This window comes from Petaurus breviceps, unplaced genomic scaffold (genome assembly GCF_028583685.1).
Source record: "Petaurus breviceps papuanus isolate PSGF00001 unplaced genomic scaffold, PetGlider_PUasm1.0 91133, whole genome shotgun sequence".
Taxonomy (NCBI): domain Eukaryota; kingdom Metazoa; phylum Chordata; class Mammalia; order Diprotodontia; family Petauridae; genus Petaurus; species Petaurus breviceps.
The window spans coordinates 60,935,890-60,952,473 of record NW_027187419.1 but is presented as its reverse complement, the minus strand read 5'-3'; the positions used below and the strand labels follow the sequence as shown (position 1 = coordinate 60,952,473).

The 16,584-nt window shown below is 33.4% G+C and overlaps 1 protein-coding gene across 4 annotated transcripts in view; it reads left to right on the top strand.

Moving 5' to 3' along the window:
• USP12 (ubiquitin specific peptidase 12) overlaps positions 1–11,956 on the top strand; it is a 123,807-nt gene extending 111,851 nt beyond the window's left edge. For all 4 annotated transcript variants that reach the window (XM_069080030.1, XM_069080028.1, XM_069080029.1 and 1 more), the window contains 3 exons: positions 1,947–2,144; positions 8,273–8,351; positions 8,714–11,956. In XM_069080030.1, the coding sequence (XP_068936131.1) occupies positions 1,947–2,144; positions 8,273–8,351; positions 8,714–8,815 (379 nt within the window). In that variant the 3' untranslated portion in view covers positions 8,816–11,956. The remainder of the gene's footprint in view (positions 1–1,946; positions 2,145–8,272; positions 8,352–8,713) is intronic.
• The last annotated feature ends 4,628 nt before the right edge of the window (positions 11,957–16,584 follow it).

Here is a 16,584-nt window from a genome sequence, read left to right as displayed (position 1 = left end):
TTCATTTCAAAGTTGTGGCAGTTATTCTTCTCTGAAAAAAAATTAGTTTTCAGTAGACACTATAGTGGTCTTACACAGTAAAAGAAACTGACTAAATATGGAGAACAAGTATCAGTAAACAATCTTCTCTATTATATTCTCTCCTAGATTGTGAGCACCTTTGAGACAAAGTAGTCTTTTTTTTTTTTTCCCATGGGTCAATATTCCCTGATCCTTGTACAATGTCTTATGTGTAGCCTGAACTGAGTAAATGTTTTGGGATTTGCCTGTTGAAACTTTATATCCGAAAACCAATTACTTCTTGATTTTAGTTGAAAACTTATTCAAGCTTATTAATTAAATTGGAGCAAGTATTTAGCTGTTCATTTTCCTTTTGTTTCTAGTAATAGTAACTCAGTTGGTAATCTTGGTTTTAAAATATTAGGGAATGCTGTTATATTTCATATGACTTGTCAAATTAGAGTTAGGAATGATTGTAAAGTTTAGTCAGATATTCAAAAAAGTAAGCATTTTAGGAATGGTAAATTCATAGTCTACAGTTTTTTTTAATGATCTTAATCTGTGTTTCTTTATAAGAGCCTATATTTTAGCAGTTTTGTTTTTCTGGTGATGACCCCTTTAACTGGAATTATGGAGTATTGTGAGCCACATCATTGACTAAATACTATTTAGGGATTTGATGAGGATTGAATCCAAAATATGGATCTGTCATATGTGTAGTCATATGTAAGCTTAAAATATTTTCAGTTTATTTTATATACCTTCTAGTACCTGTTTTTAGGGTAGAGTCTCTTCTTTCCTCCATCCCACTCATCCCTCTAGTATAGCAGTGTCAAATTCTATAGGTGGAATGACTGGAAACAAATTAAAATGTAATTGGGAAGTGTTTAACATAAATACAGTGTACATAATATTAATTTGTGGTTTTCTAAGTCAATATGCAGCCTTCTAGAATTTCTTTCTGTTTGAGTTTGAACAGTGATTCTATCTTATCATGTCTGCTATTCTGTTTGAATTTAATAGAAGTAGATATTTCTACTTGACTACTGTATTCTGTTGTTTCAAGTGTGTCTGACTCTTCATTGACTCCATTTGATGTTTTCTTGACAAAGATACTGGAGTGATTTACCATTTTGTTCTCCAGCTTATTTTAGAGTTGAGAAAAAACTGAGACAAATAGGGTGAAGTGACTTGCCCAGGCTCATACAGCCAGTAAGTGTGTAGATTTGAACTCAGAAAGATGAGTCTTCCTGACTCCAGACCCAGCACTCTATCCACTGTGCTACCTAACCAAGCCAGCTGTATCCTACTCAACTATTAAATATGGAAATTTCTAGGGGCCAGTGTAAAGCGTTTTTTCCAAGGCATCACATGAATCTCTCTGTCTGTTAAAAGTAGAGAACAGGTGAAATAAGTATCAAAAACTCTTTCCCTATAACATTAGTTATTGAGCCATTAATACCAGTTCTCCCTACTGCTGTTGTGATGTTGGACAAGTCACTAAATTTCCCTGGTCCTTAATTTTCTCATCTGTAAAATGATAGGTTTGCATTAAATAATTTCTAAGTTTACTTGTAGCTCCAGAACTATGATTTTGTGAATATGGAATTATAGTATTGCTTTGTTAGTTTCAAATTGCCTGACCAAAGTAATATTAGAAAAGGATAGATTTTTCTTTTGTGTAATATATATTTGTTATTTATAGTTAAGACAGAAAAAGACCTGTTTTAATTAAAAATATATATTCTTCTAACAGTTGCTTTTTTGTGTATATATTTCTTCTCTTAAACTTTGTAGAAATGTAAAAAAAAAAAATTGTGATATCGAATGACTTAACATAAAGTACATGTTGATTGAATTCTGTTCCATAGAGGCAATTTGTACCTTTGTTTCTTTTAGTGGTACTTGGACATATTTTTTGACTTAAAAAAAAATTTCCTTAACAGGATGAAAGTAAAAAAACTGCCCATGATTTTGGCGCTGCACTTGAAGAGATTCAAATATATGGATCAGCTTCACCGATACACAAAACTTTCTTATCGGGTAGTTTTTCCTTTAGAACTTCGACTATTTAACACTTCAGGAGATGCCACCAATCCTGACAGAATGTATGACCTTGTTGCTGTTGTGGTTCACTGTGGAAGGTAACAGTAACTTATCTTTCATGTATATGTTTATCAGAGACATTTGTAAACTGGCAAAGTGATCCATAATAATATTAATTTTAAGATTTTATTCTATAAATTTTTAAAAATTCTTTACCTTTCCAAATGATACATCCTCAAAGAAAGACAGTGCAGATAGAAAGGAAGCTATGGATGCAAGAAGGCCTAGATTCTACTTTCTCCTCTGACAATTGCTGGCCCTGTCTACCAGGGCAGGTCATTTAACCTCTGTGGGCCCAAGCTACTCTATAAGCCTCTAAGTTGTATAACAGTTGCTGTTTTGCATTGGCAGAAGAGGTTTCCTCATCAGGACTTTCTTATACCAATGAAAACCCAAACTCTTCTCATCTCAATTCCTCTCAAAAATTCTTCCTGAGATTAAATTGTATTTTATGGCCTACTATATGCAAGGTATTATGCCTCTGTATATGATATTTATTGCAAAGTCCAGTCAAATAATTAGAAAAAAATATATCTAGTACAATTAGAAAAGCCAAACAAATTCCAAATAGGATAGTTTGCACTGCCTGTTTAGAATTTTCTCTGCAACTTTTATTCTAGAAAGTTATCCTTCTTCCTTGCCTTTAGAAAATTTTCCAGTAATATTTTCCATCAGATAAAAATTCCCCATTTTCCCATCTCTTATTACTTGTACCTCTCTTTTTGTCTAGACGCAGGAGTTGGGAACCTGTGACCCTCTAGGTCTTCAGATGCATCCTCAAACTTCACAATACAAATCCCCTTAATGAAAGAATTTGGACTCAGTCAAAAGGCTATACCCAAAAACCTAGAAGGCCACATGTGGCCTCAAGGTCACAGGTTCCCCACCCCTGGGAAACAGGAATGAATTAGGGAGTCAGAGTGAAAGGCACTATTCTTGGTGTCACCTGAATCTGTGCCCATTAAATTAGAGAGCAAGTGACAAATATCAAAAATCTTCTTTGCTTCCAGTATTGCTAATGTCCTTTTAAAAATTATTTTTGTTTTATAATAGGTACTGTGTGTACCATATATAATATATAATGTATTGCACATAATAGATACCCAAAAAATTATTGCTGAAATAGCACAAAACATAGTATTTATTCTGTAATAAAGTTTGAGGAGGAAAATAGTATCCCAAAGTGCCTGATGAAAACTTTAGGTTGGTAAAATGTTTTATAGGTTAACTGCATTTTGAAAATTGTTTCTATAGTTGCTACAAAATAGATTTCATAAACATATACATGATAACTTCCATTTAGCCTTTACCAGTAAATGAAAAGGAGACAGGAAAAATCCCTATGAGCTCTTTTCTGAGCTTTACTGTCTTCATGATTTATATGGCTTCTTCTGTGTTATGAAGTAAGAATTACTGCCTTATTACCAAAAATATTATCTTTCCAATTTTTACTCTTATCAATCACTCCCAGATTTAAAATACCTTGTTACCAAAATCAGAGCAGCAAGAAGAGTAGACAGCAAAATTCTGAAGTATAGGAAAAATATTAATTTACCTAAATTTACCAGAAGATGCTTGGTAGGAAGAACAAAACAGATGAAGTTAAAATCTTGTTTCTGAAAGAGAAGGGAACCCACCCTTTATTGAAGAATTGGGATTGATTCCCAAGCCATGCCAGAAGTGGTATTAGCTGGGAAGGGTAGGAATACCTTAACCTTCTTGATTTCTCTACAATTCACTGGAATATTCTTAGAGCAAAAATATTAATATTTCATCTTTGTTAATCTCACAACAATCCTGTGACATGTGGGGTCATGCAAGTATTATTCCCATTTTGCAGTATAGGAAATTTAGGTTAAGAGCAAGAAAATGATTTACTTTCTGTCACATAACTAGTGAATAACAGAGCTAAGATTTTAACCCAGGGCTTTTGACTCCAAGGGTAATGCCATTTCCATTACTCCACACTGACTGATACCTACTGTTGACCTTCAACAAGTCACTTAACCTCTCTAGGTCTCATTTTCCTCATCTGTAAAATTGAAAGATTGAATTAGAAAATCTGGTTCCTTCCAGCTCTAAATCTATGATCATGTAGATGGAATTATAGACTATTTATTATATGTAAGAGAAACATTAGCCATTAGTACACCTTTAATATACAAAACTGTATGCTTCCAAAATTTCTAAAAGGTGACTTGACATTCCTAAATGATATAAGGAATTCACTTTTAAAAAAATTTACTTTTTCACTATATACTTAGCAAACATGAACATTTCAGTATGCAGAAAAGCAAGTGGAAGGAATCATTATTATATGAAAGTATGAATCTCTAGATGTAGCTTAATAAAAAATCACATATTAAAATGAACATGATAGTACCATTGCTCTTTTTTCTTTGCCCCTTTCTGAACTTTCTGCTCTATTCTATGTATTTATTTGATGTTTAGTTGATGCTGATTTTTTTGCTTCACTATCATAACTCCGTTGTCCTTCAAAATAAAAACTTTCACTTTAAAAAATAAGTATAGTCAAACAACAAATTCATTTATTTTTTGTATCTGAAAACAAATGACTCATTCTGTATCCCAAGTCCATCTATCCTCTACTGAGAGATGGAAAACATGTACTTCATCTTTAGTCTTCCAGAGTTGTGATTAGCCATTCCATTGACCAGAGGTTTAAGCTTTCAAAGTTGTTTTCCTTTCCATTATTGTAGTCATTATATGAATTCTCCTGGTTCTACTTACTTCACTGTGCATCATAAAGTCTTCCTAGATTTCTTGGAATCTTTTCCTTTCGTCTTTTCTTGTAGTGTAATAGTACTCCATTATATTTATTTTCTATAATTTTTTTAGCCGTTTCCTAATTGGTGGACACTCATTTGTTTTCTAGTTCTTTGCCACAATAAAATTAATTACTATAAATATTTTTGATACAATGGGTCCATTCCCTTTCTTTCTTTCTTTTTTTTTTTTTTTAAAGCAATCGGGGTTAAGTAACTTGCTCCAGGTTACACGGCCAGGTGTTTCTGGGTGGGTAATAAGTGTCTGAGCCCAGATTCGATCCACATGTCATCTCGACACTGGAGCCGGTATTCTTACTCGCTGTGCTACCTGGCCGCCCCCATTCCCTTTCTTTGATCTCTTTGGAATATGTACCTACTAGTAGAATCTCTGGGTCAAAAGGTATATACAGTTTAGTGTCTTTGGGAGTATAGTTTGAGAGTACTTTCTAGAATGTCAGGACCAATACACAGCCCTATCACCTTTGGCCCTCAAATTTCTATAATTTTATGATGCTTAATATTTGCAGAAAACTATGTAACTTTTTGCTCTTATATATTCATTTATATGGATACATAAATTATTGCTTTATTGTAAAGGTGTTTGCATAAAATAATGTACTGTATCCATTTTTCAGAAATTTGATACTTTGATAGTAAGAGTCAAAATCGTATGGAATGAAGTTGAATAAAAAATATAAAAGGAAATTTTCTAAATGAGGCACAAGAGTCCAAAACATCTAATCAATTTCACTTTGTTGCTTAATTAAAGGTTGAACAGGACATACTGAAAATTGTATGAAATTATCTTAAAGGGGATTGATTTTATGATATGAGTCATTAAGGCAGATTTCACTTATTAATTTAATTAAAAGCTTTTAAAATATATATATAGACAAGATAAGTTTAAAGTATATTTTGTAAGATTAAGTAATTATCTCCAGGCCTTCAAATTCACTCCATTTTTGGATGAAATTAAGCCAGGGAAACAGATGAGATGCTGAATAACCTCTCAAGGGTTTTTGATATTTGAAGTACATCATAAACTTAGGCACTCGATTATTTTAAAGTCACACCTTCTAATTAAATATTTAACCCCTCCCTTCCCCCCCCCCCCAGTGTTACTTAAAAATTATAAACATTTTTCTGTGAACACTTTAAGCATTGTTGGGCTTTCTCTTTTTAAGAATGCAACACATGTATAGCATTTTCAAAAGTCGTTATGTCAGTAGGCTTATGCAAATTGACATAGTACAATCAAAATTACTAAGAAGCAGTTCATGGAACCTTACACTGCATTTAGACCTCAATATTGTACCATAATGCCTTCCTCATATATAGGAATTAGGGAAACATTTATCTGTGATACAGTTTGATGTTTGGAAATTAACTCAGAATCAATAAAAGGAGTCTCGGAGAACATCTATTTAAATGAGGAGTGTGATTCCCATATAAATAATTTCCTTTGATCATAGACTTAGGAGCCTCTGCTCTTCATTTTATATTAGTTTCTAAAACTAGTTTTTTAGATAACACTCTTTAAATTAGATCTATTCTAATAAAAAGGTGTATATTTGCTAATCTTTTACTTTTTGTCTAGACTCATCACTACTTCTTCCTTCTCAGTCTTCTGTTCCTTACTTCTGTTTGTTGTTCATTTTCTCCTCCTTTTGTAGCTTTTACTTTTAATTCCTCTCCTTAAAATGTTTAAAGTTTTTTGTTTTCTAACCTGTACCTGTACCTAGAACATTAGAGAATTTAATAATTGAAACCTGTAATGGTAGAGAAAATGGACCTATCAAAAACCTGAATTTTTTTCTTTTAAATAGATATTTTTCTTTGTAATGAAAATTAAAGAACATAATGCTACTACAACTTACACAGTAAGGTTCTGCTATAGGCCATTCTCTTACCTAAGATTATTCTCTCAACAGACAAGTCCAGGTATCTAGTCATATGGGAGAAACATGCACCTTCATCAATTGATGTTTTACACACACACACACACACACACACGCACTCATGCATGTTTTACACACACACGCACTCATGCACACACACACACACAGTAATACTTTCACAAAATTTAGAAAATTTGTAATTTGAAGGAATTCCATAGGACCTACCTGCCACTTTAGAATTTAGGTTAATCCAGGCCTTCTGAATTTATTTAAAGAAATATACAAGGGGCAGCTAGGTGGCACAGTGAGTAAAGTATCTGCCCCGGAGTCAGGAGGACCCGAGTTTGGTTCTGGCCTCAGACACTTAATACCCACACAAAAAAACTAGCCATGTAACCTTGGGCAAGTTATTAAACTCCAGTTGCCTTCCAAAAGGGAAAAAAAAAAGAAATATACACATGTACTTTAATAATGGTAAGAATGTATACTTAAGTGCCACTAATAGTATAGTATAATTGTTTATTCAGAGGTCAGATTATTTTGAATTTGGATTCCAGTCCCTGATGCATCATCTTGCAGCATCTTTTGTTTTCTTTTGTGTCATTCTTAGTCTTTGCCTAGAAAGAAAAAAATAGCAAGGACAGGAAACAGGGACACATGTAAAAATCCAGTTAATTTTCATTCAGATCCACATACTGCTTTGATCTTTCCCTCCTCTTTACTTAGATTTAGTGCAGGGGTGGGGAACTTGCAGCCTCAAGGTTGCATGTGGCCTTCTCTAGGTCCTCAAGTATGGCCTTTTGACTGAGTCCAAGTTTTACAGAACAAATCCTTTATTAAGGAGATTTGTTCTGTGAAGTTTGGATTCAAAGGACTACATCTGAGGGCCTAGAGGGCCATAAATGGCCTCAAGACCACAGGTTTCCCACCCTTGATCTAGTTTAATTCTTCTTTTATCTGTTAGTTAAGTGAAAACCAATGTAGTGATTTAATATTTGCATCACTTTCCCTTTGTATTGTTAGCTGAAGGCAAAAGTAAAATATGTGTATTTGAAATGCTTTCCAGAATTCCAGAATTCCAGCTCAAATAAACAAAATGTATTTCATCTTTACCCTGATTTCAAGAAAATAGATTCTGTATCTTTCATTTGTGTATTCCTTCCTGGGCGAGACTTTATCTTTAATCAGTGATATAAGAGAATTTTGCTGTGAAGAATTTTAAAAATTAACCTATTAAAGCAAAAAGCAAATAAATAATAGTTATAACAGCACAAGTATGTATAAAGTAACTATTCCATGAGGTACTTCTTTAAAGCGCTTCTTACAGAAATAATTGTGTAACTGAATAGCCCAGGAGTTAAATCAACTTGACAGTGTGTTATCAGAAGAAATAGGTCAGCGATATGTGACCTGAGACCAAAAGTTTGAAATTAAGTATCATTGCACAATATAAATGTCTTCTATTTCTCTCTTTTATAGTGGTCCTAATCGAGGCCATTACATTGCAATAGTTAAGAGTCATGATTTTTGGTTATTGTTTGATGATGACATTGTAGAGGTAAGTAGCTTTTTTTTCTTTCATTTTTCTATTTTTTACATTTCATGTGTAGTCTTTCTTTTGTGAATGCTGCACCTCTTTTTCTTTATTTGATATTCTCTAACCTATTGTGATTTGATAAATACTACATAAGTGTCTGATTTAATGTCAAAACTATAATTTCCATCTTTTCAGTATTTTATATTGAGTAGTTTCATTGGCTGTTTCTTTAATACTTTAAGTAGAATAATGGAGGATATAGGATTTTATTTTTAAAGGGGAAAGAACTAAATGGTTCCATTTAGAGTTGAATTTATGTTGTATTTGTGAAAAAGAAAAATATCATTTATTATGTTCCTTACCATTTTTGCATTGTCGTGCAGAAAATAGATGCACAAGCTATTGAAGAATTCTACGGGTTGACATCAGACATCTCAAAGAACTCTGAGTCTGGTTACATCCTCTTCTATCAGTCTCGGGACTGAATGGGAACTGTGGTGAAGAGATACTTTCTGCCTCATTTCTTTGGTTATTTTGGAAAGGATCAAGCACTGATTTTTCAAGAAAAGTGAAATGCAGGGAGCTCAGGGGGCAGTAGTGCACTTTGCACACAACATGCAAAGACTGTGGATTAACAAGCCCTTCATATCATGGTAGTTGATTTATTTGCTCAGGTATCATGCTGTCTGTACAGTTCCATGCGAGAATAATTTGAAATCAGAGATACCAGCTTCTCTTGTTGGAGTAGCCTTCCAGTAATTGACATGCATTTTTTCTTTGATGTTTGCACCCATAAATTTGAAAGCCTTTGGGGGGTGCATTAGAAAGAATAGGAACATGTGCTAGATTGTACTGATTATTTTTAAAAAAGACACTGAATACACTTCATAAATTAGCTTATGTTTAGTTTGGAGAGCATATTTTGTGGTTTTTCATGAGTAAACCTGAAATATTCTTGGGCCCAACACTTGTAGTTGCCTTCCTGACATACTAGACTAACATTATGAACTCCAGTGTCAGGGAGGCAAGTATGTTTTGCTTCTCTGAAGAAGCTTCTAATAATATACAGTGTATGTATATGTAGGGAACAATTGGTCAAAGGTGGCTTTTTGCTTCCCCAAGGGGAAAGACTGGCTGTGTAATTATAGTTTATTCTTATTTATTTGACTTATTGTATCTGCTAGAGTCTAAGTATTGTATGAATTGTTAATGATTCTTTCAACAGGTTTTAAGGATATTTCTGTTAGCTTTAGTCAGTTATACCCCTTTAAGTGTTTAATTTTCTATTTTGAAGGATAAATTTGAATTCTATTTAAAATCATGTAAGATTTCTTAAGAAAAATTCTATGAGAAGAGGTTTTTTTTTTTTCCAGGAGTAACTGGTATCTCTGTCTAAATAGTTTTTCCTGTCATTTTAATTTCAAAATCATCTATTCTATTCAATTTGGATGAAATAAAAAAGCTCTGAAATTTTTCTTACAACTGTTGGAATGATAAAAGAAATGTGTACCATAAAGAGATGCTGGTGCAGTGGTGATATATTATTCTTTATAGTCCTTAAATACTAACTGTTCACATTAAGGATGTGCTTGGAAAACCTGACATTATATATTGTGATAATTTTAGAATGTCATTTCTTTCCTTGTGAAATGATCCACTCACTCTTTAGCAGCCTGGATGATTAGCTGAGTGTACACCCTTTCAATATGAAATTTTCTTGAATAGTCTAGGAATCCAAAAAGATGAAGCCAGCATTTTTGCAGTTTTGCAAATAATACTGGAAAGAATTTTAAGAAATTAAATTTTTTGTTCGTACAGGATTTTCTGTTTTGGATTTTTAAAAATAACTTTAGACACTATTTAAATCATGGCAGCACCAGGTAATGTGTATTGTAAAAAATATGTAAACTATTGCAATTGACACTTTTCCATGCATCAGTATGTTGTCTGACAGTGGCTGAATGTAACTTAATGGGAAAATAATTGAATATATATTCCAAATAATAGCAATCAGGCTTTGAATGTTCTTTGTCACCCCTTTTCAAAGAGTAATTTGTTTTTGCTTTACTGTAATTTTCTAAAGTTATTTTATTAATACTGTTAAAATATGGGGAAAAAAAGAATGTTTTCTTCGCTGCTATAATTAGCATTTACTTTTAGCTCAGGAAAAGACTTCACCTATTCGTTCAGCTGAACAGATCTTTAACAGGGTCACTTAACTAATTGGGCTGTTTAAACAAATGTGCAGAAAGAAAGTAGAGCTGTATTTTAACAAATTGCTTTATAAGATACAAAGTTTCTAAAGCCTTACCTTGGCTAGAATTTTTTGTACAAATTGTACATAGCCTGCCTAACCTACCAGCATTGCAGAGAGAATTAAAAAAAAAGAAAACCAAGCATGTGAAAGAAAGTCATGAAAATGGAAGTAAATGAGATTTTTATTATAAGGGCTTATACCAAATTTTCTTGGAATTTGGAGCTGTATTTCTACAGCTCTGTACAGGGGAAAGGAAGAAAGTGAAGGCTGAATCATCTTATTTCATGGGTCAAGCCACAGTATGTGTCAGAAAGAAAGAAGTCCTTTGCATAATACCATGTTAGTTGCTAACTAACAAATGTTTGTTTTTACATTTTACATTTAAAATGTATTAAAAGCCAAGGTTATATTTCATACTTTAGCAAGTTACAGGATTTTTATTGAGTTCAGTGATAGTCACACAATTTTTTCTCCGTTTCTTCACAACATCTACACTATATTTCATAAAATGATATGTGGGGGTAGGGGTTGTGGGAGTGATAGTTCTAAATTTACTTTTTACTTCTAATACAACTGAAGCTAAGTAAAAAGTTGAAGTTGATGTCAGAAACTATAGTTTATTTTTTAAACTGTTGGGGTGGGGAAGGAAGGAATATAATATAGTAAGCAAGAAAGATGACCAATATAGAAAGCATTATAAAGTTGTCTGGTTGATTGTGATTAAGATAAGAATGGGAAAGATTGTCTTAAGTTGTAAATGGTGGCTGATTGCTGTGTAACTATGTAAATGTTCAGTGGGATAGCAGTCCCATATTTTGTATATTGGAGCAAAATTTCTATGAAGTATCTTTAAAGGGTGAGTATCCTATAGAAAGCCTTGCTCTTGAGTCACATGGCCTCTGTCTTATAAATCTTGTGTTCAGAAGATGATTAGAGACAGTAGCTGTGAGCTTGGGGGAAAGGGACGTGGGCCTCATTGCCTCTGGCCATCAGTTTGTTTTTTATGTCCTTGATGGCAGCAGTACAAAGACCTCACTTTCATAATGTACTACTCTTGATACTTTGTTTAATGACACTTTTTGTGAAAGACTTCATGAGGCAATTCAAATAGAATATTGGACTGGGAGCTGGGAAATAGATTCTGAATCATCCTGCTCTTCAGTAAATTAATTGTGTGACCTTGGGCAAGTCACTTAACCTCTCTGTGCTTCACTCTCCCTATCTGTAAAATGGGAGCAATACCTACCCCTATTTACCTACCTCACAGGGTTGTTGTGGGGATTAATTAGATGTCTGTAAAACATTTGAGCTCCTTGGAGAACGGCTCAATATAAATACAAAATAATCTATTAAAGTTGGTTTATTTGTGCTGGGGGGGTTTTTTAGTGTTTTTTTTTCTTTGACTGCAGTGATTTTTTTAATGAGAATTTAAATAGACACTAAGGAGAATAAAAATATTATTTTTTTCTGTAAAGCCAGGTCAGTGGTCAAGCAGTGGTATTCAACAAACTCAATAAGTGTCTTCTTGGATCTCTAAAACAAATACAAGACTCTGTACTTTTGTAAGACAATAATATCTAGTAGAATTTTTCCAGGAATTATTAGCCCATTTGTAAAACAGTAAACATATCAATATATCCATGTGAGATATATATCTAAACTAGCCACATGTTAGGGAAAACTAATCTTTCTGTTCCTTAGTGGACTCATCTATAAGGAATGGATGATTATACTTAACCTGCCTATCTCTACAGTAGGACTTCACATCTTGGGATCCGTATACATAGATGGATTTCGGGTGGGGGGGGGAGGTGAACTTGGATGTGAAAAAAAATACATCTTTATTTGTACTAATCTCTGACTGAAGTTTGGGATTTCCTTCAGTTATGAATGTAGGCACCAAATATTATTCTGAGAAGTGGTCCATATTTTTTACTGGATTGCCAAAGGGGATCTATGACCCAAAATAGGTTAAAAACTTTCTCCCTCTATAGGATTACCTACTCATCATGCCAACTTAGGTTACCCTAACCCTATTCAAATCAATGACAACTGATCAGCATTCATTTCACTGTTGCCCCACTTCTAGGACCAGCCATTGTTCGAATTCTGTGTCTTATAAATAACACGTACTAATTTTGGGGGAGGAGGGAGAATAAAAAATGTATTAAGGGAGAGAAAAGACTATTGTGTTCACTTTGTATAAATGTTTTAGTCACAGATAAATTGAAAAATAAATGGAAACAATATCTTTAGAGTATAAATTCAGAATACATTGGTAAGATATTTTTCTAGAGAAAATTTAAAGCTTTGAATAAGCAACAATGATTTTCAGAATCCAAATCTCTGACACTCAGATTATCACTTACCTCATATAAAGTTGTTTACAAAATTGCTTAGGCTCATTGAATAGCAGATATGTCGGTGCAACCAACAGTAAAACAGTGCTTGGTGAATTTATAAAGCAGCTTAAATGGTTTCATTTATTGATGATAGTATAGGAAGGAGAAATGTCCATATGTCTGAAGACCTTTGTGATCAGTTAATTAAGAAACTAAAATCTATTCAAGTAGATGAAGAACAGATATAATTAAGGGTGTTCATAGAATTGCATATGTAAGATAATGTGTTCAACTTGATGGTAGGAAAAAGTTGGTACTTTGCAAAAAAGGACTTATAGAAATGCCACATCAAGAGAAATTTTCTTTTATCCCTTTAATTTTTATATTCTAAACTTAAGCCCTCAAAAAGAGCACTTCTATAACATCACACAAAACTTCTGTCATAAAAATATGAAAACATGAACCTTCATTTAATAAACTTGCTTTTTTAAAAAGTATATAATAAATTTTATGTTACTTTGAAAACTATACTGTATTTCTGTACTTTATGAATTTCCTTTTGTTCTGCACACTTTTTTTTATAATTCTCGAGTCTTTGAAAGTTGTTTTTCTTTACATTACTGCTATCATAAATTTTTTCCTCCTGTTTCTCCTCATTTTAAATTGTGTCAATTTATACTACCCAGAATTTTCTGAAATAATTCCTTTTATCATTTCTTATGACAATAATATTCCATTACCTTTATATACTACAATTTGTTCAGCAATTCCCCAGTTTTCTAAGAAGCATTCTAAGGTACTTCCTTAAAATCTCATTCTCCCCCTCCCCCTCCCTATTTGCCCCCTCAGTATCAGCAAGGTTCTTTTACTAGTAGCTATAACCTCTCAAATATTATCAAATATTATCCTCCCTCTTTGACTCTTCCCTCTCCCTCTCCTTGAGTTTATTGTTTTTCTACACCAAACTGTTATTTATATGTTAACTTTCCTTTGTCCATTTCAGATAAAATGAAGATTCATCTAATGTTCACTCTTTCTTCCATGTTTATATAATCCATTTGCATCATTTATGAGAAGTAACTCTGCTCCTTTCTTTCTTCTTTTTATACTACTGTACTCTTTTTTATCCTCCCTTCCCATTCTCCTCTTCCAATGATAATAATGGAACAAGTACACCCCTAGTACCTCTTTTTTTCTTTTTTAATTCTCTTTATACTCCTTGAAGACCTTACATTTCTGCAAGGGCACTTGTTTCTTCTTTCCCTATTAGAATGTTTAGCACTGCATCATCATATAGCTATTCCTAAATGTTGAAATTGGATTTTCTTCTCTAGATTTCTCTGAACTCTTGTACCAAAAAGAGTTCTGACACAGCTCTGGTCTTTTCATCAGAAATTTTTGGAAGTTCTCTTCCATTAAATGTCCATTTTCCCCCATGTAGAAATATTCTCAACTTTACAGGGTAAGTTATTGATTGTAAGCCTATTTATTTTTCCTTTTGGTATATTGTATTATAAGATCTCTGGTTTATAGTAGAAGCTTCCAGTTCTTGTATGATCCTTTCTGATATCTCTTGGTATTTGCACTACTTGTTTCTGGACTGCTGCAATATTTTTCTTTGATGAAAGAGGTCTGGATTTTGGCTCTTTTCATTCCTGAAGCTTTTCCTTTTGAAGATTCATTTTAGGAGGTGATTTATGGATTCCTTTTATCTTCATTTTGCCCTCTAGTTATAATAGATTTGGGCAGTTTTTACGTAGAATTTCTTGTCCAGACTTTTTTTTTTTTTTAATAATGGTTTTCATGGAGTTTAGTGATTTTAAACTATCTCTTCTTGACCTTATTTCTGTATTAGTCATTATTAATCTTAGATATCTTGCACTTCTATTTTTTCAGTCTTTTAAATTTTTTTAATATTCTTGCTGTGTCATCAAGTCATATATTTCTTCTTTAGCTGTTCCCATTTTCAGTCCAAGCTGTTTATTCTTTTTCCAGTTTTTTTCTAGGTATTCATGTAGTCCTTAAAGCATGCCCCCTGTCCCCTTTGTCCCCTTTTTTAGTTTCTGTTTGTTTTAGTTACAGAGTTATTGGAATCTTTAAATTTTTAACAATTTTTTTATACTGGTTAGTGGTTTTTTTTTTTTTAATCATCACTTTAGTTTTAGTTCCTGAATTGGGGCTTCATGCCAGGGCCAGGATCTATCCCCCTGCTGCATTTTTTTGGATGAGGTAGTTGGCTCTCCGTGGTCTCAACTTGGGTCTCTTCCAGGGTTAAGACTCTATGGATATTGGAGGTTCAGAGCACTACCTAGTATCTCATTACAGAGTGCTGGACCTGGGGTATTCTAGTGTGACTGCTGTTGTTCCCCAGGGTTTTCAAGGTCCGTAACCTAGGGCTTTCCCTAGAAACCTTTCCGCTCTTAATGCCTCAAAATCCATAGCTTTTCAGGCTACAAGTGATCCTGGTTGTGTTGGGAGGCTACCCTGCTCTGCCTCCTACCTACTGCTTTTGGGCATCTGGCTGACTCTTTGTAGGATCAAAAGAAGTCGCTATGGTTTCTCATTGGATTTCTTGTTCATTGTTCATACTGGTGTGAACTTCTTAGAAGATTTTTTTTTCTCCCTTTATTAGATAAAATGTTAACATACATCATCTTAAGTATAGTATGTTACAAGTAATAACTTGTAAATAACACTACTGGGGTGGAGAGGCAGTCATGACAAAGTTAGGCTAGCATATATTTACTTTAGTGTATGAATTACTAGGTCTCTTAAATCACTTCTTTAAAAAGTTTCCTTATTACATGTTTCTTTTATGGCTGTCTTGACAGGTATTTCTTAATGGCATAGTTTTGTCAGCCCTACTTTGTAGATATAGTGCCTGTTTTATGATCCTACACTATAGCGTCTAAAGATGTTAAAGTTGGTTAATTTAAAAAAAAAATAAAATTATTTGGAAGGAATGGAGTGGACCCTTTTATTTTACTAAAAGCTAAGCACTTATTGTTGTCACATATTTCCCTTAGTCACTAAGCGCCAAACCAAAACCTGAGTCTTGTTTCTTGGACTGTTGATGTTGGTTTTGACTGATGAATGTGATAGTTTGTCATTTGTTAATCTCTGGTGTGTCTGAGGTGCCTCATTTAGAAAGCACTCCTTAAGATCATATGTCTCAAAAGCGAAATATTATTGTATACTGGCAGAAGATTCTCACCCATTGCTAATTCTGTATAACTTCCCGTTATCTTGGGGGTAACTGTGTATGTTTTGTATATTATGTTGTGAAACACTATATAGTCTTAGAGAGTCATGGAGAAGTGTGTGGCCTTCAGCATACTACAAAAAGAAAATTACAAAGGAAAAGTAGTAGAAACACCATAATATAAAAGAAATATACAATAGAAAACGGAGGAGAGCCTGCGGGAAGCCTATGTTCCTCAGTGATATTCTTAATGTCTCAGAATCCCAGAGGTGCCCAGAAAAGTTATTACAGGCTTCCTATTTCAGACGTATGGGATGACATAGGTCTTGTACTGGGTGGGCAGGAATAACCATCCCGTTGATAATCTCCACTGCTGGAGGGAATACACACATTGATAAGATGATAGATTTATTTGAAATTGTATAGCCAGATATGACCAACAATATAGAAGAT